Source organism: Rhinopithecus roxellana, chromosome 9 (assembly GCF_007565055.1).
Source record: "Rhinopithecus roxellana isolate Shanxi Qingling chromosome 9, ASM756505v1, whole genome shotgun sequence".
NCBI lineage: Eukaryota > Metazoa > Chordata > Mammalia > Primates > Cercopithecidae > Rhinopithecus > Rhinopithecus roxellana.
In genome coordinates, this window is record NC_044557.1 from 38,151,226 (window position 1) to 38,174,104 (window position 22,879).

The window sequence follows — 22,879 nt, forward strand, 5'->3', positions numbered from 1 at the left end:
AACAAAACAAAAAAAAATTAGCAGGACATGATGGCCTAACTCCCTGCTACTCAGTAGGCTAGGGCAGGAGGATTACTTGAGCCTGTGAGGCAGAGGTTGCACTGAGCTAACATCGCACCAGCCAAGGCGACATAGTGAGATCCAGTCTCAAAAAAAAAAGACAAAAAAAGGAAAATTTCAGAGCAGCACTCTACATCAGAACTTTCTGAGATGATGGAAATAGTGTCACTAGTGACATGACTAAATACTTGGAATATGGCTAATATGACTGAGGAGCTGAGTTTTTAATTTTAATTATTACTATCATTATCATTATTATTATTATTATTATTATTATTATTTTTGAGAGGGAGTCTCATTCTCTCGCCCAGGCTAGAGTGTAGTGGCGCGATCTTAGCTCACTGCAACCTCTGCCTCCTGGGTTCAGGCGATTCTCTTGCTTCAGCCTCCTGAGTAGCTGGGATTACAGGTGCCCGCCACCACACCTGGCTAATTTTTAAATTTTTATATTTTTGGTAGAGATGGGGTTTCACTATGTTGGCCAGGCTGGCCTTGAACTCCTTACCTCAGGTGATCTACCCGCCTCCCAAAGTGCTGGGATTACAGGTATGAGCCACCACACCCTGCCATTAATTTTAATTAATTTAAATTGCCACATGTTGCTATTGATTACCATACTAGACCCGCTTCAGAAAAAAAAGGAAGATGCTTCTGCTGTCATCACCCTTAAACCAGCCCTCCTCTTCCTGGTTAATCACTGCTTCTATCCTTCTGACCTCTTCTCTAGCACCCTTTCTGAATTGAGGTCCTGTAAAAGAATTTAGTTCAATTAAAAAACAACAACAACAACAACTATCTGGGCAGGGTGTGATGGCTCATGCCTGTAATTCCAGCACTTTGGGAGGCTGAGGCAGAAGGATTGCTTGATCCCAGGAGAGCAGCCTAGGCAACATAGTGAGACCATGTCTCTACAAAATAATTAAAAAATTAGCCAGGTATAATGGCACATGTCTGTAATCCCAGCTACTTGGGAGGATGAGGTAGGAGAAGAGCTGGAGCTTGGGAGGTTGAGGCTGCAGTGAGCCATGATCATACCACTGTACTCCAGCCTCGGCAACACAGTGAGACCCTGTCTCAAAAAACCAACCAACCAAACAAAAAAACCCTGAGTTATTACTTTTTCAATTACTCCAAGGATAGTATAGAGGTGAAACCATTCCAGGTACATTGCACAGAAGATAAACCATTATATCCAATGGATTCCTTAGGGCTTTAGGGCTTCTCTTACAAACCAGTTCTAGTGGCTTCCACATTAGCAGCAACAGGATGAGGGGAGAAATAGACAAGTATTGATATTCATATGAACAATGTGCAAAGTGGGGGTATGCATGCTTATAATTGCCAGTATAGCTACTGGGGCTACTCCCACTATTTTAATTATAAACTTAATAATTTACTACAAAACTGTATCTAGAAAGTCACACAAGCTTCTGTCTACTTAGATAAACAAAGCAGTTACAGATGAGAGACTTTTTTTTTTTTTTTTTTTTTTTTTTTTTTTTTTTTTTTTTTTTTTTTTTTTGAGGCAGAGTCTCACTCTGTCGCCGGGGCTGGAGTGCAGTGACCGGATCTCAGCTCACTGCAAGCTCCGCCTCCCGGGTTTACGCCATTCTCCTGCCTCAGCCTCCCGAGTAGCTGGGACCACAGGCGCCCGCCACTTCGCCCGGCTAGTTTTTGTATTTTTAGTAGAGACGGGGTTTCACCGTGTTAGCCAGGATGGTCTCGATCTCCTGACCTCGTGATCCACCCGTCTCAGCCTCCCAAAGTGCTGGGATTACAGGCTTGAGCCACCGCGCCCGGCCGAGAGACTTTTTTTTTTTTTTTTTGAGACACAGTCTCGCTCTGTTGCCCAGGCTAGAGTGCAGTGGCAAGATCTCAGCTCACTGCAATATCCACCTCCCAGGTTCAAGTGATCCTCTTGCCTCAGCCTCCCGCGTAGCTGGGATTACAGGCACATGCCACCACACCAAGCTAATTTTTGTATTTTTAGTAGAAACGAGATTTCACCACGTTGGCCAGGCTGGTCTTGAACTCCTGGCCACAAGTGATCCGCCTGCCTTGGCCTCCCAAATTGCTGGGATTTCAGGCATGAGCCACCATGTCCTGCATGTCCGAAATATTAAATGCCCCACCAGCACCATCTTAACTTGCTTATTTTATAGTTCCGCAGTTTCACCATTTTCCTACAGTAACAAACTACTTCCTGAATAATTTGTAATTTTTCTCTATCTAAAATTGAAATTTCTTTTTTTTTTTTTTTGAGATGGAGTCTTGTTCTGTCGCCCAGGCTAGAATGCAATGACACGATCTCAGCTCACTGCAACCTCCACCTCCCAGGTTCAGGCGATTCTCCTCCCTCAGCCAGCTAAATGATTAAAAACAGTTAACTATAGGACATTAAAACATAGTAATCCAATAATAGTAGTAACCATGCCTGTAATTCCAGCACTTTGGAAAGCCAAGGTGGGAAGATCGCTTGAGCCCAGCCTGGGCAACATAGTGAGGCCCTGTAAGTAAGTAACATAAGTATATATGTAAATAAATGAGACACTGTCTGTTGTACTTACTTCTGTATAACATTTTGTAAGCTCAACATCATACCCAGTTCTCCTTTCATCTTTTCTCTGTTTGCACGGCATTCTGCCAAGTATCGAAGAGCCTACAGCAGAAACAGTAATAAGTTAATTCGTCTGTCCAGACTATTCAAAATTGAAACTGCTACCAACTTATTGCAAGAAAATTTAAAAAAAAGAGAAAATAGGTTTTTGTTTTTAGAATAAAATCCTTTAAATGTGATGATTCAGAATTATTCCCTAAGGAAGAAATGATCCTTTGAGCTGTAACAGCTGATCTACTCTTTGAAATGAAGGTTCCTAACTTATTCACAAGTCTCAAAAAAAATTAAAAAAAAAAAAAAAAGATGGGTACTGGGTGGCTCACGCCTGTAATCCCAGCATTTTGGGAGGCTAAGGCAGGTGGATCACTTGAGGTCAGGAATTTGAGACCAGCCTGGCAAAAACAAAACCCTGTTTCTACTAAAAATACAAAAATTAGCTGGGCATGATGGCACGCATCCCAGCGACTCGGGAGGCTGAGGCAGAAGAATGGCTTGAACCCAGGAGGCGGAGGTTGCAGTGAATCGAGATGGCACCACTGCACTCCAGCCTGGGTGACAGAGCAAGACTGCATCTCAAAAAAAAACCACCATCCATATCAAAGACATCATAATTATTTGCTGAAAATCACTAATAAAGTTCCAGAAGAAGCCAGAAAAAGGCATTATATAAGAGAAGAACAAGAATTACGGCAGTTTTCTTATTAGAAACCATACATGCCAGAAGACAATACAGCAAAATCTTTTCTTTCTTTCTTTTTTTTTTTTGTGTGTGTGTGTGATGGGGTTTTTGTTCTTTCACCCAGGCTGGAGTGAAGTGGCACAAACTCGACCTACCACAACCTCCGCCCCCCAGGTCCAAGGGATTTTCTTGCCTTAGCCTCCTGCTGTGATTATAGGCGCTGGCCGCCACGCTTGGCTAATTTTTGTATTTTTAGTGGAGATGGGTTTTCGCCATGTTGATCAGGCTGATCTCCAACTCCTGACCTTAGGTGATCCACCCGCCTCCACCTCCCAAAGTGCTGGGATTACAGGCATGAGTCACCACACCCAGCTGAGACCCTGTTTCAAAACAAAAACAAACACAAAACCCAAACAACAAAAATGAATCTATGTTGGGGAATAAAGAACACCAGAAACATAGAAATGAAGGTAAATATAAAAGACCTTTTTTTGCTAGGCATGGTGGCTCACACCTGTAATCCCAGTACTTTGGGAAGCTGAGGTGGGCAGATCACATGAGCTCAGGAGTCAAGACCAGCCTGGCCAACATGGCAAAACCCCGTCTCTACTAAAAGTACAAAAATTAGCCAGGCATGCTATGTGCACCTGTAATCTCAGCTGCTAGGGAGGCTGAGGCAGAAGAATCACTTGAACCTGGGAAGCAGAGGTTGCAGTGAGCTGCGATTGTGCCAATGCACTCCAGCCTGGGCGACAGAGTAAGACTCCATCTCAAAAAAAAAAGACATTTTTAAATTTTTAATCTCTTTAAAAGATAATTGACTGTTTAAAGCAAAAATATATACACTGTAGGTTTTTAAACATATGTAGAAGTAAAATGTATGACAAAAATAGCACAAAAGATGGGAGGAAGAAATGGAAATATACTCTTGTGTGATTCTTACACTACATGTTAAGGGTAGGATTCATTTACAGGTAGGCTGTCATAAGTTAAAGATGCATATTGTAAAACCTACAGCAACCACTAAATAAAATAAAAACAAAAGTGTACACTAATAAGCTAACAGTGACAAAAAAATGAAATCATAAAAACAAAACAACACACCTGATGGCCAGGCGTGGTGGCTCACACCTATAATCTCAACACTTTGAGAGGCCAGGACGGGCAGATTGCCTGAGGTCATGAGTTCGAGACTAGCTTGGCCAACATGGTGAAAAACCGTCTCTACTAAAAATATAAAAATTAGCCACGTGTGATGGTGCGGGTCTGTAATTCTAGTTATTCAGACGGCTGAGGGAGAAGAATCGCTTGAACCCAGGAGGCAGAGGTTGCAGTGAGCCAAGATCACACCATTGCTTTCCAGCCTGGGCGGCAAGAGCAAAACTCTGTCTCAAAAACAGAAAAGACAACAACAAAAAAATCTTTTCTTCAGCATCTTGGGAACGTTCACCCACTGATCCTTCTCCTTAGTTCAGTCCCTCCATGACTTTATACTTCCCTTCCTTATTCAGCCTAGTACCTACTGTATATCATTTCAAACAATCCTGCCAAGACCCTAAACTCCCTTGCACAATCATTCTGTCCAACTTAACCTGGCCAAGTAGCAACTCTGCGCAAATCCAACTACTTGGCTCTCCGAGCCTACAGCAGGCCTGAATCATACTGATTCAGTATTACCAAACTAATCAGCCCCTCAACACTGCTGAACAACTTTATCGTTAGCAAATCTTTCCTATTTTCTGCAATTATGAGAGCCTTCCCCTCAAACCTCTCCCATTCTAGTAGCCCTTGCCCTCTGAATTTAGACATGTTCTAGTCTATTAAAAAAAAAAAAAAAAAAAAAGACTTCCTTTAGCCCCAAGTCCCTATCTATAGACCAACCCTCTCTTTCTTCTCATCCTTATTGCATTTCTTATTGAAATAGAAACCAGACTGGGGGCTGTGCCATTTTTCCCATTTGTTACTACTGTTCTCTTATACCAATGTCTTTTTTTGACTGCTAAACTTCATTCTGTAAAGGCAAAATAGAAAAATTTTTCCAAAAGGAAAAGCCTATATGCCTTCCATACAAACTTATGAAATTAGACTAAATGGGGAATTTATCATGAGTCCTTAAGTAAAGGACAATAGATAAAATTTAAGTAATATTAATTTCCCATAACATTAATTTTAACAACTTTTTTTTTTTTAATGGAGTTTCGCTCTTGTTGCCCAGGCTGGAGTGCAACGGCACAATCTTGGCTCACTGCAACCTCTGCCTCCTGGATTCAAGGGATTCTCCTGCCTCAGCCTCCTGAGTAGCTGGGATTTCAGGCACCCACCACCACGCCCGGCTAATTTTTTTGTATTTTTAGAGACGGGGTTTCACCACGTTGGCCAAGCTAGTGTCGAACTCCTGACCTCAGGTGATCCACCCACCTCGGCCTCCCAAAGTGCTGGGATTACAGGCGTGAGCCACCATACTTGGCCCTACTTATATGCAAAATACATAGGCATTTTTGCCAGAATAGACAAATATAAACATACAAAAAGTAGATTAATAGTTTGCTTAGGGATAGGGAGTTGGGGGGTCTGGGAAGCAATAGGTAAAAAGTTGTGGTGGGCCAGGCACAGTGGCTCACATCTGTAATCTAAGCAGTTTGAGAGGTCAAGGTAGAAGAATCACTTGAGGCCAGGAGTTTGAGACCAGCCTAGTTAACACAGCTACATCCTATCACTACTTAAAAAAAAAAAAAAAAGTAGTTACAAAAAATAAATAAAAATAAAAAGTTGTGGTGATGGTGACACAACTCTGAATATACTAGCACTACTTAATTGTATACTTTAAATGAGTGAATTGTATGATGCTGTGTGCTTACATCTTAAAAAGCTGTTATAAAATAAAAACAAAATAAGTGCCTCTTTGGGTGTCTATGTGTATGATATGATCCAATCCTCAAGACTGTTAAATGGAAAGGAAGTGGTAGAACATTCCATGCATGGAGTATGCGACAGTTTGTATTAAAGAACAAAAATAGGGCCATGCATGGTGACTCACAGCTGTAATCCCAACATTTTGGAAGGTAAAAGTGAAAGGATCACTTGAGCCCAGGAGTTTGAGACCAGCCTGGCCAACATAGCGAAATCCTATCTCTACAAAAATATCAAAAATTTGCCTGGCATGGTGGTATGTGCCTATCATCCCAGCTACTCAGGAGGCTGAGGTGGGGGAGGATGGTTTAAATCCAGGAGGGGGAGACTGCAGTGAACTAAGATCCTGCCACATTGTACTCCAGGCCTGGATGACACAGGGAGACTCTGTCTCAAAAAAACAAACAAACAAAAGAATAAAAACAATGTAGCATGTTACTACTGGTGTAAACAGACCACACATACATATGTTTGTACATACATAAATACAAACTATTAATTGCTTTCAGTTTTTTTACCATGTCATCTAGCACTTTTTCCAAATTCTCTCCTTAATTGCAAAAATAAAACAGAGATTGAAATTACTAAAGGTAACTTACAAGCAAAGCAGAGTGGACGACTGGAGGGTTGGGATGGTCCATAAATAAAATAAGGCCAGGCAGACATCCCTGATCCTGGACGATGGCTCTTCTATTTAATGGATCTGCTGCTAGATCCCGTAACTGGTTAACTACCGATAGAGCATCAGGCTCTTCACTCATGGTGGAGGTGGAAGAATTCATCTTCTATGCCATGCACACGAATAAAATCTTAAATTCTGTAGAAAAGGTTTGCAGAATTAGTTCCAGGTTGCTGAGGTATATTATGGCACTTGTGAAATAACCAGGATTACAACACGTTTAGAAAGAATCAGGTAACTACAAATAAATCACACAAAAACTTAGAAATCAGCAACTCTACAGTTTGAGAAAAGTAAAATGAACATAAGATGACTGAAAAAACTTGGGTGCACAATATTTAAAGAACATATGTTAACCTCTATATTCCCACAAATTACTTTTTAGCATACATATTTTAACAATAAAGTCACAATAAAGATCTCTATAGTTCAAGCTTGTAACCTTTGCTATCCTTCTAAAACTGTTAACATTGCCAGTGCTTTTTTTCCTCTAGACTATTTCTACCCCTAAAACTAGTGCCTGAGGGAAGAGTGGCTAGCTTATAGCTTGCTTATTCATCAGTGAACAAAAACCTAGCATACTCTGTCTACAAAGAATAAAATGCCCTTGGAAAACAGAGGCAGAAGTCTGTAAATCAAGAAGACAGGAAAGGTATTTAGCCTGTGGCTCAGGCCAGTAGTGTGAAAGATCACAGTGAATCTAGACTGAATCTAAACACATCTGTTCATCTGATTATGCCATATTCTACTGCCTAACAGAAAAGAATAGGGAAGAATGAAACAGAATTTGACGTAATTCACTTGCCAGATGAGGAGACAGTCATAGAGAAGTTCAATAATTTGCCCCACATAACAAAATCTAGTTAGCATAGAACTGGCCTAAAATATTACTTATTATTTCCTAAACTCGTCAGCAGTCTTGCCACTTTGCATACTTCGTTTTCGTTGTTTGTTTTTTTCTGAGACAGAGTCTCATTCTATCACACGGGCTGGAGTGCAGTGGCGCAACCTCAGCTCACTACCATCTCTGCCTCCCGGTTCAAGCAATTCTCCTGCCTCAGCCTCCTAAGTAGCTAGGATTACGTACACAGACCACCATGCCTGGCTTTTTTTTTTTTTGTATTTTTAGTAGAGACTAGGTTTCACCATGTTGGTTAGGCTGGTCTCAAACTCCTGACCTCAAATGATCTGCCCACCTCAGCCTCCCAAAATGCTGGGATTACAGGCATGAGCCACAGTGTCTGGCCTCATGCCTCATACTTTCGTTTTAAAATGAGCATTTCGGCCGGGCACAGTAGCTCATGCCTGTAATCCCAGCACTTTGGAAGGCTGAGGCAGGCAGATCTCCTGAGGTCAGGAGTTCGAGATCAGCCTGGCTGACATGGTGAAACCCCATCTCTATTAAAAATACAAAATTAGCTGGGCGTGGTGGCACGCGCCTGTAATCCTAGCTACTCGGGAGGCTGAGGCAGGAGAATTGATTGAACACAGGAGGGAGAGGTTGCAATGAGCCGAGATCACGCCATTGCAGGAGCAAAACTCTGTCTCAAAAAAAAAAAAAATTCAGCATATCGGCTGGGCACAGTGGCTCACGCCTGTAATCCCAGCACTTTGGGAGGCCGAGGTGGGTGGATCACCTGAGGTCAGGAGTTTCAGACCAGCCTGGTCAACACGGTGAAACCCTGTCTCTACTAAAAATACAAAAATTAGCCAGGCGTGGTGACATGCGCCTGTAATCCCAGCCACTCAGGAGGCTGAGGCAGGGGAATCACTTGAATCCGGGAGGCAGAGGTTGCAGTGAGCCGAGATCGCACCACTGCACTCCAGCCTGGGCGACATGGCAAGACTCCGTCTCTAAAAAAAAACAAATAAATAGACCAGATTAGCCAAGATGGTGTAGGTTCATCTCCAGTAGAAACACAACAATTAGCCAGAAGTGGTGGCATGCGCCTGTAGTCCCAGCAACTCAGGAGCCTGAGATAGGAGAACAGCTGGAACCCAGGAGGCAGTGAGCCAAGATTGCACCACTGCACTCCAGCCTGGGCAACAGAGCGAGACTCTTGTCTCAAAAAAATAAATAAAGTCAGCATATCTTTTTCCCATAAAAGTAAACAGGGTATTGTAGAAAATGCAACATGCTGGACATATGAAGAATCAAAAAGTCAAGAAATGATCTTCATATATGCAGCAAATTAAAAATAGTAACTTCAATTAACTTACATAGTATATTCCTTATTAGTAAGAATGTAAAAGTGTAAATACTTTCCATAAATTAATGAGTTTAATGTTAACATCAGTAACAATGCCAACTGTCAGGGCAACAGGGACAAGATTATTCTGTAAGTCCACAAAGATTACTGAAGTTATCTGAAGGAAAAAGGTAATAAGGCAAAACTGGCCTTACCATGTATTGAAATACACAAAGCTATAAGCAATAGTGCTAACTGGGGGAAAGTGGAGAGATAAAGATACTTCCTCCCAGAAAGTTATTTATGCATTTGATATAAGGAAGAAGGATCAACTGAGTCAGACCCAGGCCCCATCACTGGGTAACTTTGTGATTTTAGGAAAATCCCTTAAACTCTTGTCTCAGTTTCTTCATCTCTAAAATGGGGTCAATTATAGCAGCTACCAAATAGCGTTACTCTCCAGATGAAATGACAATACACATAAACACCATACATACTAGTGCCTGGCACACAATAAATGCTCAATAAAGTTATATCATGTCAAAAATCAATAAAAAATAGTAAGATTATTCAATAAATGGCATTGGAATAACTTCTTAGCAATTTTAAAACCACTGCTAAGATCCTTAACTCATACCACATGGCCAAAAAATATATTTAGTGTTAAAATACACTAATAATTTTAATTTGCAGGTCAGGAGTTTGAGACCAGCCTGGTCAACATGGTGAAACCCTGTCTCTACTAAAAATACAAAAAGCAGCTGAGCATGGTGGCGGGCGCCTGTAATCCCAGCAACTCAGGAGGCTGAGGCAGGGAGAACTGATTGAACCAGGGAAGCGGAGGTTACAGTGAGCCGAGCAGATGCAAAAATAAAAAACTCAGAGAAAAGACGGCTTCAGTAGGACAGTATTTGGCAAGTAATTTTCTCAAAAGGAAAATAGGTACTACTGCAATTTTTTAAAAATCAAGACACAAGAAAAAGCCACACACTGAACACACAGCAATACAACTAAGGGATTTGACAGCATTTTGCCTCTTAGGTGTCTCTATTATCATATTATCAGCATCCTGAATATCCCCATTTACCAACCAGCTTACCCATAAGCTTTTTTTTTTTTCTTCTTTTTTTTCTTTTGAGACAGTCTTACTCCATTACCCAGGCTGGAAGGAGTGCAGTGGCACAATCTCGGTTCACTGCAACCTCGGCCTCCCAGGTTCAAGCGATTCTCCTGCCTCAGCCTCCTGAGTAGCTGGGATTACAGGTGCACGCCACTATGCCTGGGTAATTTTTATATTTTTAGTACAGACAGGGTTTCACCACGTTGGCCAGGCTGGTCTCAAACTCCTGACCTCAGGTGATTCACCCACCTTGGCCTCCCAAAGTGCTTGGATCACAGGTGTGAGCCATGGTGCCCGGCCACCCATAAGCTTTAAGTGCTGTTACTAGCACAAATTCTTTCCAAAATAGAACCTGCAGAACCAATCATTGGCATAAAGACCCAAGAGGCAAGTCAGAGCTAAAGAACCAGATACACAATCCAGCAATCCCACTTCTGGGTATTTACCCACAAGACTGGAAATCAATTTGTCTAATAGATGTCTGCCCTCCCATGTTTATTACAGCAACATTCACAGCAGCCAAGTTATGGAATCAACATGAGTATCCATCAACAGATGAATGGGTAAAGAAAATGTGGTACACTGGCTGGGCGCAGTGGCTCACGCCTGTAATCCCAGCACTTTGGGAGGCCAAGGCAAGCAGATCATAAGGTCAGGAGTTTGAGACCACCCTGGTCAACATGGTGAAACCCCGTCTCTACTAAAAATACAAAAATAGCTGAACATAGTGGTGGGCGCCTGTAATCCCAGCTACTCAGGAGGCTGAGGCAGGGAGAACTGATTGAACCAGGGAAGCGGAGGTTGCAGTGAGCTGAGATCGCGCCATTGCACTACAGCCTGGGTGACAGGACGAGACTCTAACTCAAAAAAAAAAAAAAAGAAAGAAAATGTGATGTACATACACAATGACACAATGGAATACTATTTAGCCTTCAAAAAGAAGGAAATTCTGTCACTTATGACAACATGGACAGAACTGGAGAACATTAAATGAAGTACTAAATGAACTAAAGTAGGCACAGAAAGAGAAATGCTGCATGTTGTTGCTTAACTGTTGAAACTAAAACAACACAACTCAGCAGCAGAGAATAGAATGGTGGTAAGAGGCTGGGGGATAGGCAAAATGAGGAGATGACGATCAAAGGATACAAAGTTGTAGTAGGAATAAGTGAGGGTTTTTTGACATCTATTGCACAACATGGTGAATATAGTTAATAATAGTGTATTCTGGATGGGCGCAGTGGCTCATGCCTGTAATCCCAGCACTTTGGGAGACTGAGGCAGGCGGATCATAAGGTCAGGAGGTCAAGACCAGCCTGACCAACATGGTGAAACTCCGTCTCTACTAAAAGTACAAAAATTAGCTGGATGTGGTGGCGGGCGCCCGTAATCCCTGCTACTCGGGAGGCTGAAGCAGGAGAATCGCTTAAATCTGGGAGACAGAAGTTACAGTGAGCCAAGATCGTACCACTGTACTCCAGCCTGGGCAACAGAGTGAGACTCCGTCTCAAAAAAAAAAAAAAAAAAAATCAAAACAAAATAGTGTATTCCAGGTTTTAAAAAGGCTATGATGACTTATGCCTGTAATGCCAGCACTTTGGGAGGACAAGGTGGGTGGATCACCTGAAGTCAGGAGTTTGAGACCAGCCTGACCAATATGGTGAAATGTCATCTCTACTAAAAATACAAAAATTAATCGGGCGTGGTGGCGTAAACCTGGAATCCCAGCTACTCAGGAGGCTGAGGCCAAAGAACTGCTTGAACTTGGGAGGTGGAGGTTGCAGTGAGCCGAGATCGTGCCACTGCACTCCAGCCTGGGCAATAAAGGTAGACTCCGTCTCAAAACCAAAACAGAGAAGAATTGTTGTAAATTTCAAGTGGTCTCACCATAAAAAATAAGTATGAGGTGACAGATGTTAACTAGCTTGATTTAATTGCTCCACTTTATATTCATGAATCATAACATCATTTTGTACCCCATAAATATATACAACTATAAATTACCAATTTACAATAAAATTTTTTACAATCAATCAGGGAAAAAAGAACCAAACACTCTGAATGTTGGCCTTTTGCATACAATGCTGGCCTTGAAACTGGAGAGTTCCATTCTCATTCAAGGAGCCATTAGATAACTATTCAGTAGGAACTATACTGAAAAAAAGTTAAATAGTTTTACTCTTCTTTTGGGATGAACAAAAATCAAAACAACTAAAACTTCCAATCTTTGGCAGGGTGCAGTGGCTCATGCCTGTAATCCCAACACTTTGGGAGGCCAAGGTGGGCCGATCACCTGAGGTCAGGAGTTTGCAACCAGCCTGGCCAGCATGGTGAAACTCTGTCTCTACTAAAAATACAAAAATTAGCTGGGCATGGTGACAGGCGCCTGTAATCTCAGCTATTTGGGAAGCTGAGGCAGGAGAATCGCTTGAACCCGGGAGGCAGAGGTTGCAGTGAGCTGAGATAGCGCCATTGCACTCCAACCTGGGCAACAGCGTGAGACTCCATCAAAAAAATAAAATAAAATAAAATAAAATAAAATAAAATAAAATAAAATAAAATAAAATAAACAACAACAAAAAAAACCTTCCAATCTTCAAATAGCACTGATAAGGAGTGGCTCAAATCAGCATCTGCACAGGATCCATCAAAGACCTTAGCTAATGCAGCTGGTGCTCTATATCCACAGATTTCAAATCCTGAGAATACTGTACAATATTTTTGATTCATGCTTGGTTGAATCTGACAATGTCATGGGTTTACTGTATAACAGAGGCAGAAGCTGTGGTCACTGCATTTCCCATGGCATTTAAAGGAAGGCAAGAAAACCTGACAGAAGCTGTGATTTGTCCCTCAAATTACAAGGGTTTTATGTAAAACTTCAGGAGAGAACTCCTCACAGTTAAGACTAATTTTTCTTACTTTAATATTCTTGATGATAGCAAGTCACTCTGACATCCATTTCTAACTACCACATTGCTCGAATTTTTTTTTTTTTTTTTTTTTTTGACAGGGTCTCACTGTCACCCAGGCTGGACGGGCGTGGCACAATTTTGGCTTATCGCAACCTCCGCCTCTCAGGTACAAGTGATTCTCCTGCCTCAGCCTCCCAAGTAGCTGGGACTACAAGTGCCTGTCACCATGCCTGGCTAATTTTTGATTTTTAGTAGAGACAGGGTTTTGCCATATTGGCCAGGCTGGTCTTGAACTCCTGACCTCAGGTGATCTGCCCTCCTTGGCCTCCCAAAGTGTTGGGATTACAGGCGTGAGCCACCGTGCCTGGCCATTGCTTAAATTCTGTTAAATGATCAATATTTCTGTGGATTGCAGAGTTCACAAAGCAGATTTTATGAGATAGCAATAGAACAGTTAGGAAATTGAAAACAGATAAACAAAAGTTACAACTCTAACCCCAATTCATGTATTAGATACATATTATGTTTCTGTGTTAATTTTATCAACTTCACACAAACACTCAAGCTGTTTGATAAAAACGTCTGCCTTTGCTGGGTGCAGTCACTCGGGAGGCTGAAGCAGGACGACTACTTGAGGCCAGAGTTCAAGGCTGCAGTGTGCTATGATCTTGCCTGTGAACAGCCACTTTACCACAGCATGGCCAACATAGCAAGACCCTGTCTCTTAAAAAAAAAAAAAAAGTCTATCTTCATAGGTTGGAAAAAATGATTTTAAATGAATATTTCAGGATTCAGTCTATCCTACCCACTATATGCCCAATTTGGCAAAGTGCAAAATAATTATTATTTTATTTTTGAGATAGGGTCTCGTTCTGTTGCCCAGGCTGGATGGCAGTGGCAGAGCCACTAAAACTTTATGCTGGTGTATAAAGGCATGTCTTTCAAACATGGCTATGAACATATGAATAGAACGCTAAGCTCTAAAACTCTGTAAGATGGCCAGGTGCCATGGCTCAGGCTGGTAATCCAAGCACTTTGGGAGAGGGCCAGTGGGGTGGATCGTTTGAGCCCAGAAGTTCAAGACCAGTCTGGGTAACATGGCAAAACCCCATCTCTACTAAAAATACAAAAACTGAGGTGGGAGGATCACCTGAGCCTGGGGATTCGACAGAGTGAGCTGCAGCCTCCACCTCCCAGGCTCAAGCTATCCTCCCACCTCAGTCTCCTGAGTAGCTGAGACTATAGGCATATGCCACCCGAGTAGCTGAGACTATAGGCATATGCCACCATAACCAGTTAATTTCTGTATTTTTTTGTAGAGACAGGGTTTCGCTGTGTTGCCTGGGCAGGTCTCAAACTCCTGGGCTCAAGCAATCTGTGCACCTCAGGTTCCCAAAGTGCTAGGATTACAGGCATAAGCCACTGCACTGGCCAAAAGAATTGGTTTTTTGCTTTTTTTTTTTAATCGAGACAGAGTCTCACTCTGTCACCCAGGCAGTACAGTGGTATGATCCTAGCTCACTGTAACCTCTGCTGCCCAGGTTCAAGCTATTCTCATGCCTCACCCTCCCAAGTATCTGGGACTACAGGCATGCACCACCACGTCCAGCTAATTTTTATATTTTTTAGTAGAGAGGGGGTTTTGCCACGTTGGTCAGGCTGGTCTCAAATTCCTGACTTCAGGTGATCCACCCACCTTAGCCTCCCAAAGTGCTGGGATTACAGGCATGAGAAGAATTATTAAATAATCTGAAATATACTGACCTGAGCAATTTTATAGTAACCAATAAACCATAAGGTAAGTTTAAAAAAAAAAAAAAAAACCTTCCTATCTTCTTCTACAATGAGTACTGCATTAAGTTCAAAAGAAAATAAGTTTTTCTCTAGTTGTGTTTTATCTAAAATGCTAACACCAAGAAGTGGGGACCTGAACAGAATAAACTGGGATTACTGTTAAAATGCAAAGACCTAGGCTCTATCCCCATCCTAAATAGGAGTATTTGGAGAGAGAGCCCAATACTCATTTTAATAAACATACCACGTAATTTCTGCTGCCAAAACAAAGAGCCACTAAAACTTTATGTTGGTGTATAAATGCATCTCTTTTAAACATGGCTATGAACATATGAATGAAACGCTAAGCTCTAAAACTCTGTGAGATGGCCCGGTGCCATGGCCCAGGCCGGTAATCCAAGCACTTCGGGAGGCCCAGGGGGTGGATCTCTTGAGCCTAGGAGTTCAAGACCAGCCTGGGAAACATGGCAAAACCCCATCTCTACTAAAAATACAAAAGCTGAGGTGGCAGGATCACCTGAGCCTGGGAGCTCCAGAGTCACAGCTCACCTCAAAATATTAAAATTTGGGAGGCCCAGACGGGCGGATCACGAGGTCAGGAGATTGCGACCATCCTGGCTCACACGGTAAAACCCCATCTCTACTAAAAATACAAAAAATTAGCCGGGCGTGATGGCGGGTGCCTGCAGTCCCAGCTATTCGAGAGGTTGGGTCAGGAGAACGGCGTGAAACCGGGAGGCGGAACTTGCAGTGAGCCGAGATTGCGGCACTGCACTCCAGCCTGGGCAACAGAGCGAGATTCCGTCTCAAAATAATAATAATAATAATAATAATAAACTCTACAAGAGGCCGGGCACGTGGCTCACGCCTGTAATCTCAGCACTTCGGGAGGCCAAGGCCTCTGCTACTCCAGACGTTGAGGCAGGAGAATCGCTTGAACCCGGGAGGCAGACGTTGCAGTGAGCCGAGATCGCGCCACTGATCCAGCCTGAGCCACAGAGCGATACTCCGTCTCAAAAAAATAAAAATAAAAATAAAGGCCATAGCCTCACTAACAAATGATGAAAATGTGAAAAAACTTTTTATACCTTTACTTTCTCTTTTGTTTAGTTCAACTTGGACAAACAAATCATTCTATGACAAAGAATACTCCTCATCCTTTAATGAGCACTCTGGTAACTTAAAGGTTCCTGTTAAAAAGCAAATACTGATTCAGTAGGTGGGAGAGTCTGAGATTCTGCATTTCCAACAAGCTTCCAGGTGAGGCCTATACTACTTGTCACACTTTGAGAAGCAAGCAGTTAGATGATACATGTGAGACACCTGTAGTTAGGCAGATGCCTGAAAGATTTTTCCGTCTCGTACAGTACAGTCAAGATTCACCATTCAATTCAAAGATTTAATTCTCACATGCTAAGAGCTGCAGAGGGAATACGTTTAACCTAAATCCTTATTCAGTTAGGTGGGCTTTGATAAAAATAACATAAGCGTTGAGATTAAATCTGACTTTCCCCTTACTCGAAGAGTTAACTGTAACTTTGAGACGTTAAGTTCTCAGAGCCTCAGTTATCTCACGTAACAATCCTCAGCGGTTATCAGATTAAAGTAAGAACGCGAAATGGTAAAATCAAACACCAGCAACTACCAAACCAGAATATTACTTGCTCATGTGGGGACATCTGTCCCGCCAGGTGTTGGAGGTACCTTCTTCATCGCCCTAACACTTCAGTGCACTAAGTATCACCAAAGGAGTTGCTAACTTCACGAGTACCTACCCCCGCCCTCCCAAAATACAGTCTTAAATATAAAAATGGGAATACTGGTCTCTCTTGAATTAAGCCTAACACAACTATGTCTTTCCGCTCTTAGGAGACATGCAGGTGCACAAAACTAACAGAGTTACCAAAGAATAACCTGGGGAGATGAAAAAATGAGATGACACCCATCAATAATGCTGGGGTTAGTAAAAGTCGGATGTGAGGGGGACAGAGAAGTGAGCAAAGCTAACAGATTCACGGGACACGTGGAGGTAGAGCGTGCTAAAGCGCCTCACTGGGACGCACTACTGGATCTGACAAGAGGCAGACGGGGCGCCCCTCCCAGGCAGATTCGCTGCCTCGGTGCAGGGGCCGCTTCCCGCGGCCTTCCCGGCTCCACTGCTTTGTCTGCCGCCCGTGGACCCCACATACCGCTCCAGAGCTTTAGGAGTCCAGAGCCTGCCGCACCATCAGGGCCACACCTACGGATGAGGTAGAGACCCAGGCGGCGCGGAGCGAGCCCTTGGGTTCGCAGCCCCGGCCGCCGCGATCGCAAACAAACCGGACTAACTCAGGAACCCAAAGAGCCAAGGCGCCGGCGGGCAAAGGCTCTGCAGACTCTTCCCAGGTGACCTGACGCCTCTGTCGCTTTTGCCCTTCTATTGGCTGCTAATGAGTCCAACGTGAGGATAAAGTATCCAATCAGTGAAGGTCTTTTTAGAGTGAAGCGCTCATAGGTGGTTTAGGGAAATACACTAAGTGTTCGAGGAACGGATCCAATGAGGACCCAGGAACACTATATTGGCCCTAACTACTCGCCGTCCACCAAGCCCTAACCGAAGAAATTTGATTCCGGCTGGGAAACTGTCGCACTTTGACAACTTCAATTCCCAGCCTTCTGGGGCCGGTAGGACTTAACCGGTACTGCATTCGGTAATTCAAATTGAGTATTTCTTCTTTAGCAACTCTTGCAATTCTAATAAAGGCAATACCTAATATTTTATTCGGTTCTGTGAGTCTTAATTCATAATTTTTTTTTGTTTTGTGTTTTACTGTGGACGTTAGCACTACATTAGGCATTCCTTGGATTTTCGTTTATTTCTTCTTGGTGTCCACTGTCTCCCTAGCAGCTTGAAAGACGCAAAGTACAGTTTTCGTTTAAGTAGTAATTTATTTTGGAGAAGAAGTTTTCTTTTTTTTTTTTTTTTTTGGTAAGGAATTTATGATCAGAATCTTCTCAAATTCGTATTTTAAAATATCTTCTATGTAGTTTATCAAAGTAAGGATTTATATACTTGTTTTATGGATGGCAATCACTTGAAGTTTTTGTTTTCTTTGGGCATAGATTTTTTTTTTTTAATTTATCTAAATATAAACCTACTTTTAACCCGCAGGCAGATCTTTGAGAATAATGTATCCATTTGCAATCAATAACCCCAATGAACGGATTCTGGATTCGCTCTATAACAGTTTGATTCGGCCACGTAGCTCATGTGTTAAAGTCAGAAGGAATATGAGACGCCTCTAATAGGAAAAGAGTGTAAATAACAATAAATATCCCAGATTGTATTCAATGCTAGTATCTCCTATACTTCGTAAGTGAATTTAAAAACCAAGCAGCTTCTTGGATTTCTTTCCGTTCCCTTGTTCTCGGTTATCTTCTTGCTTCCAATGAACTCAAAATAGGCGCCAAATAAGCTAAGTAGAAAACAAATAGGCCTGGCGCGGTGGCTCACGCGTGTAATCCTAGCACTTTGGGAGGCCGAGGCGGGTGGATCACTTGAGGTCAGGATTTCGACACCAGCCTGGCCAACATGGTGAAACTCTGTCTCTACAAAAAAAAAAAAAAAAAAAAAAAAATTAACCGGGCGTCGTTGCGGACGCCTGTAATCCCAGCTACTTGGGAGGCTGAGGCAGGAGAATCAATTGAACCTGAGAGGCTGAGGTTGCAGTGAGCCGAGATTGCGCCACTGCGCTCCAGCCTGGGCAACAGAGCGAGACTGTCGCCAAAAAAAAAAAACAAAAAACAAAAAAAAAGTCCAAAGGGTACAGCCAGGTTAAACATAACCCATTTGGTTGAGTAAGTTTCTTCAGTATAGTTATTAAAAACAACTTTAAAAAAAGGAAATTAAACTTGCTATTTTTGTTAATGTTAACATATTAGGACGGCAGGTGTGGTGGCTCACGTCTGTAATCTCAGCACTTTGGGAGGCCGAAGTGCGTGGATAACTTGAGTTCAGGATTTCGAGACTAGCCTGGCCAACATGGTGAAACCCCATCTCTATTTTTTTTTTTTTTTTTTTTTTTTTTTAGAGAGAGTTTCCATCATCTTGCCCGGGCTGAAGTACAATGGCATGATCTCGGCTCACCGCAACCTCCGCCTCCCGGATTACAGGCATGCGCCACCACACCCGGCTAATTTTTGTATTTTTAGTAGAGACGGGGTTTCTTCATTTTGGTCAGGCTGGCCTTGAACTCCGGACCTCAGGTGATCCGCCCGCCTCAGCCTCCCAAAGTCCTGGGATTACAGGCGTAAGCCACCGCGCCTGGCCAGCTGTCTCTACTAAAAATACAAAAAATTAGCCGGGCGTTGTGGCAGGCGCCTGTAATCCCAGCTACTCCGGAGACTGAGGTAGGAGAATTGCTTGAACCCGAGAGGCGGAGGGTGTAAGCCGAGGTCGCGCCGCTGTACTCCAATCTGGGAGACAGAGCGAGACTCCGTCTCAAAATAAATAAACAAATAAATATTAAATATAATCATGCTTCTGCCATTAAAGCATTGAGAAAGCTAATTCTTCCTACACACTGCCATTACAGAATAGATGACTGCTATTAAGAAGCAGGGGTTGTATTCACAAAAGAATAATTACCAGTTTCCTAAGCACCTATGGATTATAAGCCATAGGGAGGTATTTAAAAATTTTAAGAATTTGTATTCTTGTATTAAAATGTCTAAACTTGACACCAGTGAGGTTATACTACCTTCCATTGTGAGTCATTGCTTGTTCCTAGCCTCAGGTATCTTCCCACAGGACACTGGAATGTCATTTCTCAATAGCTGTGTTGCTTAAGACATGATTCAGATACCGGCAGTTTCATTCATTTAATTATTTTGAATGCTACAATGTGCCATAGACAATCTTAACTATGGATTCAAAGGTAAGGAAAATCACAAGCTCTGCCCTCAAGGAGTTCATGGTCTAAAGAGCTCAAGAAGCACTGAATTTCAAAACTTTTTGATCAAGCAACACTTTCAGCTTTATATATATGTATTCGAGTACACAGCTCTGACATATTTATATGTATTTATTCCTAAATTCTATATGTGTACTATCAAACTAATATGTAGTTTTGAAAATGTCAAAGTAGAAATTTTTGAAGAAAGAGAAATAATTATAAATTGAAGCTCTCACTATACATCCAGATGAAAATAAAATTGGATCCATAATTACATCATTTACCAAAAAAAAAATTCCAGGTGTATTAAAAACTCAAACCTTGAAGACTACATATATGACCTAGAAGCAAAGGGAAACCTTGAACAAAACTGGAAACCCAAAAGTTAAACAAGAAAAAAATGGATACATTTGACTTGTTTTAAAAAGCAGCTGGCCAGGCACAGTGGCTCACGCCTGTGATCTCAGCACTTTGGGAGGCCAAGGTGAGTGGATCACTTGAGGTCAGGAGTTCCAGACAAGCCTGGCCAACAATGGCCAAACCCAGTCTCTGCTAAAAATATAAAAATTAGCCAGGCGTGGTGGTGTACGCCTGTAGTCCCAGCTACCCGGGAGGCTGAGGCAGGAGAATCACTTTAACCCGGGAAGCAGAGGCTGCAGTGAGCAGAGATCACACCACCGCACTCTAGCCTGGGCGACAGAGCAAGACTCTGTCTCAAAAAAAAAGAAAAACAGCTCTATAGGTCAGGGTCAATCCCAAGAGCTGGTTTATAGAAAAGAATGTCACAATCTCTGGAAGTGATCCTTTAACCTATTTGGATATAGAGGTTTTTTTTCTGGTCACTATGCACTGATCAAGAATTAAACTGTTTCAAGGCTCAGAACAACGAAATATACCCCAGAGTCTATGACTGAATCAAAATAGCTCAACAAGTTGTCATTGAGCACCATGGTAAAAACATTCATTCAATTGAGATTTAGATAATAAATGCAGATTAAAATGTTATCTTTTCCCAACAATATGTGCTTTTTTTTTTTCTTCTTTGAGATGGAGTCTGCCCTGTTGCCCAGGCTGGAGTGCACTGGAGTGCAGGGGCGTGATCACGGCTCACTGCAACCTCTGCATTCTGGATTCAAGTGATTCTCCTGCCTCAGCCTCCCAAGCAGCTGGGATTACAGGCATGCACCATCACACCTGGCTACTTTTTTATATTTTTAGTAGCGATGGCATTTCACCATATTGGCCAAGCTGGTCTCAAACTCCTGACCTCAGGTGATCTGGCCACCTCGGCCTCCCAAAGTGCTGGGATTACAGGCGTGAGCCACTGCGCCCGGCCCAATATGTGCTTTTATTACTAATTAAAGGAGCTTTGAAGCCAATGGGCACTGCATGCATCACTGACTCTTTCCTCAGGTGAGATGAAGTTGGCCCACTAACTGGTCTTGACCAGTTTTCCTGTAGCCCAACCTGTCCCAGACGCATCTAGCCTCACTGTGTCTCAAAGCACTTCACCGTCCTACCCCGTGATCTTTTACCATCCGTTCCTATATTCGAATGCAGAACCTGCTGAAGCTTATTTCAGTGTGTTACATTTTCTCCAGGGAGGCAATTAGAGCTGGGGGGGAAAAAAACAGAACTAGAGGAAAAGGGTCTCAACTTCCAGGAAAGATCCTTTGTAAGCTTTGCAGATTATTCAACCTGTCTCAACAAATGAGGCTGTCATTAAGCCTTATATGAGAAACAGGCTGACATAGACATTGGTCTGTTCCTACTTTACTAACCACTGGATCACAACCACCCAAGCTGACTATATATCCTACATGGTTATTATTTATTGGGCCCTTGAGATAAACCAGGCACTCCCCTGAGCATTTGATAAATGTTATGTAATCGATCCTCAAGGCTACTCTTTGAGCTGTCTACTATTGCCACTGTGAAAGGGAAGAAATTGAGACCCTGGAAGGCTGACTGTCTTGCTCAAGACCACACTGCTGGTCATTGGCAGAGGCATATTTCCAACAAGGGTCTGTCTGCCTCTGAAGCCCATATTCTTTCTACTACAGTATACAGCTTCATTGTCTACCAACATTAATGGGAGTCTGATATTTTGTTAAATCTCTATGGTGAAGGAAGCTCACGATCAGCCTTGGTCACCTCTCTTTTGCCTAATACATCTAACAATGAACAAATCTATTTGCGTAAATAATGGCATTTATAATCCTTTAATTTCCTACTCAGAATTTGGAGGCCCAAAAAAGATAAGGGACTTTTTCAAGGCCATACAGTGAGTAAGAGAGCTCTGTTTCTTTCTCTTCCATTCAATAAAAACTGCAAATGGCAGACGAAGTTTCAGTTGTTCGAGATTCTGCCAAGAAAACTGAGCCCTTAATTTGGGTCAAGAACTCTAGGATCAAATACACTAAAAAGAAAAGTATTCTATTTTATTCTCACATGCCCAAATGGATTGCCCTATAATCTTCCACATTTGTTTCCAAAGCTAGCTATGCAGAACAATCATAATTCTGCTGAATAGAGCTGCAGAGGTAGAGGCTTGGGCATACATACTTTTAAACAGCTCCAATGTGAAATTTAAGAGTCACTGATCTTGTGGAGGAAACATAAATTGTATTAATTATCTAATGTGTCCTTTGTATTTCATTTTATTTATTTAACTTAATTTAATTTTTGAGACAGTCTCATTCTGTCACCCAGGATGGAGTGCAGTGTTGAGATCAGGGCTCACAGCAGCCTCAACCTCCCCAGGCTCAGGTGATCCTCCCACCTCAGCCTCTTGAGTAGCTGTGACTACAGACGCACACCACCACACCTGGCTACCTTATGTATGTTTTTTTTTCTTTTTTCTTTTCTTTTCTTTCTTTCTTTTTTTTTTTTTTTTTTTTTTTTTTTTGAGACAGTGTCTTGCACTGTCACCCGGGCTGGAGTGCAATGGCGCGATCTCAGCTCACTGCAACCTCGGCCTCC

At 42.4% G+C, this 22,879-nt stretch overlaps 1 protein-coding gene across 2 annotated transcripts in view; it reads right to left on the reverse strand.

Moving 5' to 3' along the window:
* The window catches only part of ARMC1 (armadillo repeat containing 1), a 32,015-nt gene extending 14,644 nt beyond the window's left edge, over window positions 1–17,371 (reverse strand). The window contains exons 1-3 of one of the 2 annotated variants that reach the window (XM_030937980.1): window positions 17,153–17,371; window positions 6,866–7,083; window positions 2,628–2,719 (exon numbers count right to left, since the gene is read on the reverse strand). In XM_030937980.1, coding sequence (XP_030793840.1) covers window positions 2,628–2,719; window positions 6,866–7,048 — 275 coding nt within the window. In that variant the 5' untranslated portion in view covers window positions 7,049–7,083; window positions 17,153–17,371. Of the gene's footprint in view, window positions 1–2,627; window positions 2,720–6,865; window positions 7,084–17,152 lie in introns of those variants that run through there. The other variant, XM_030937981.1, reaches the window with a different exon arrangement.
* Between the last annotated feature and the right edge of the window lie 5,508 nt (window positions 17,372–22,879).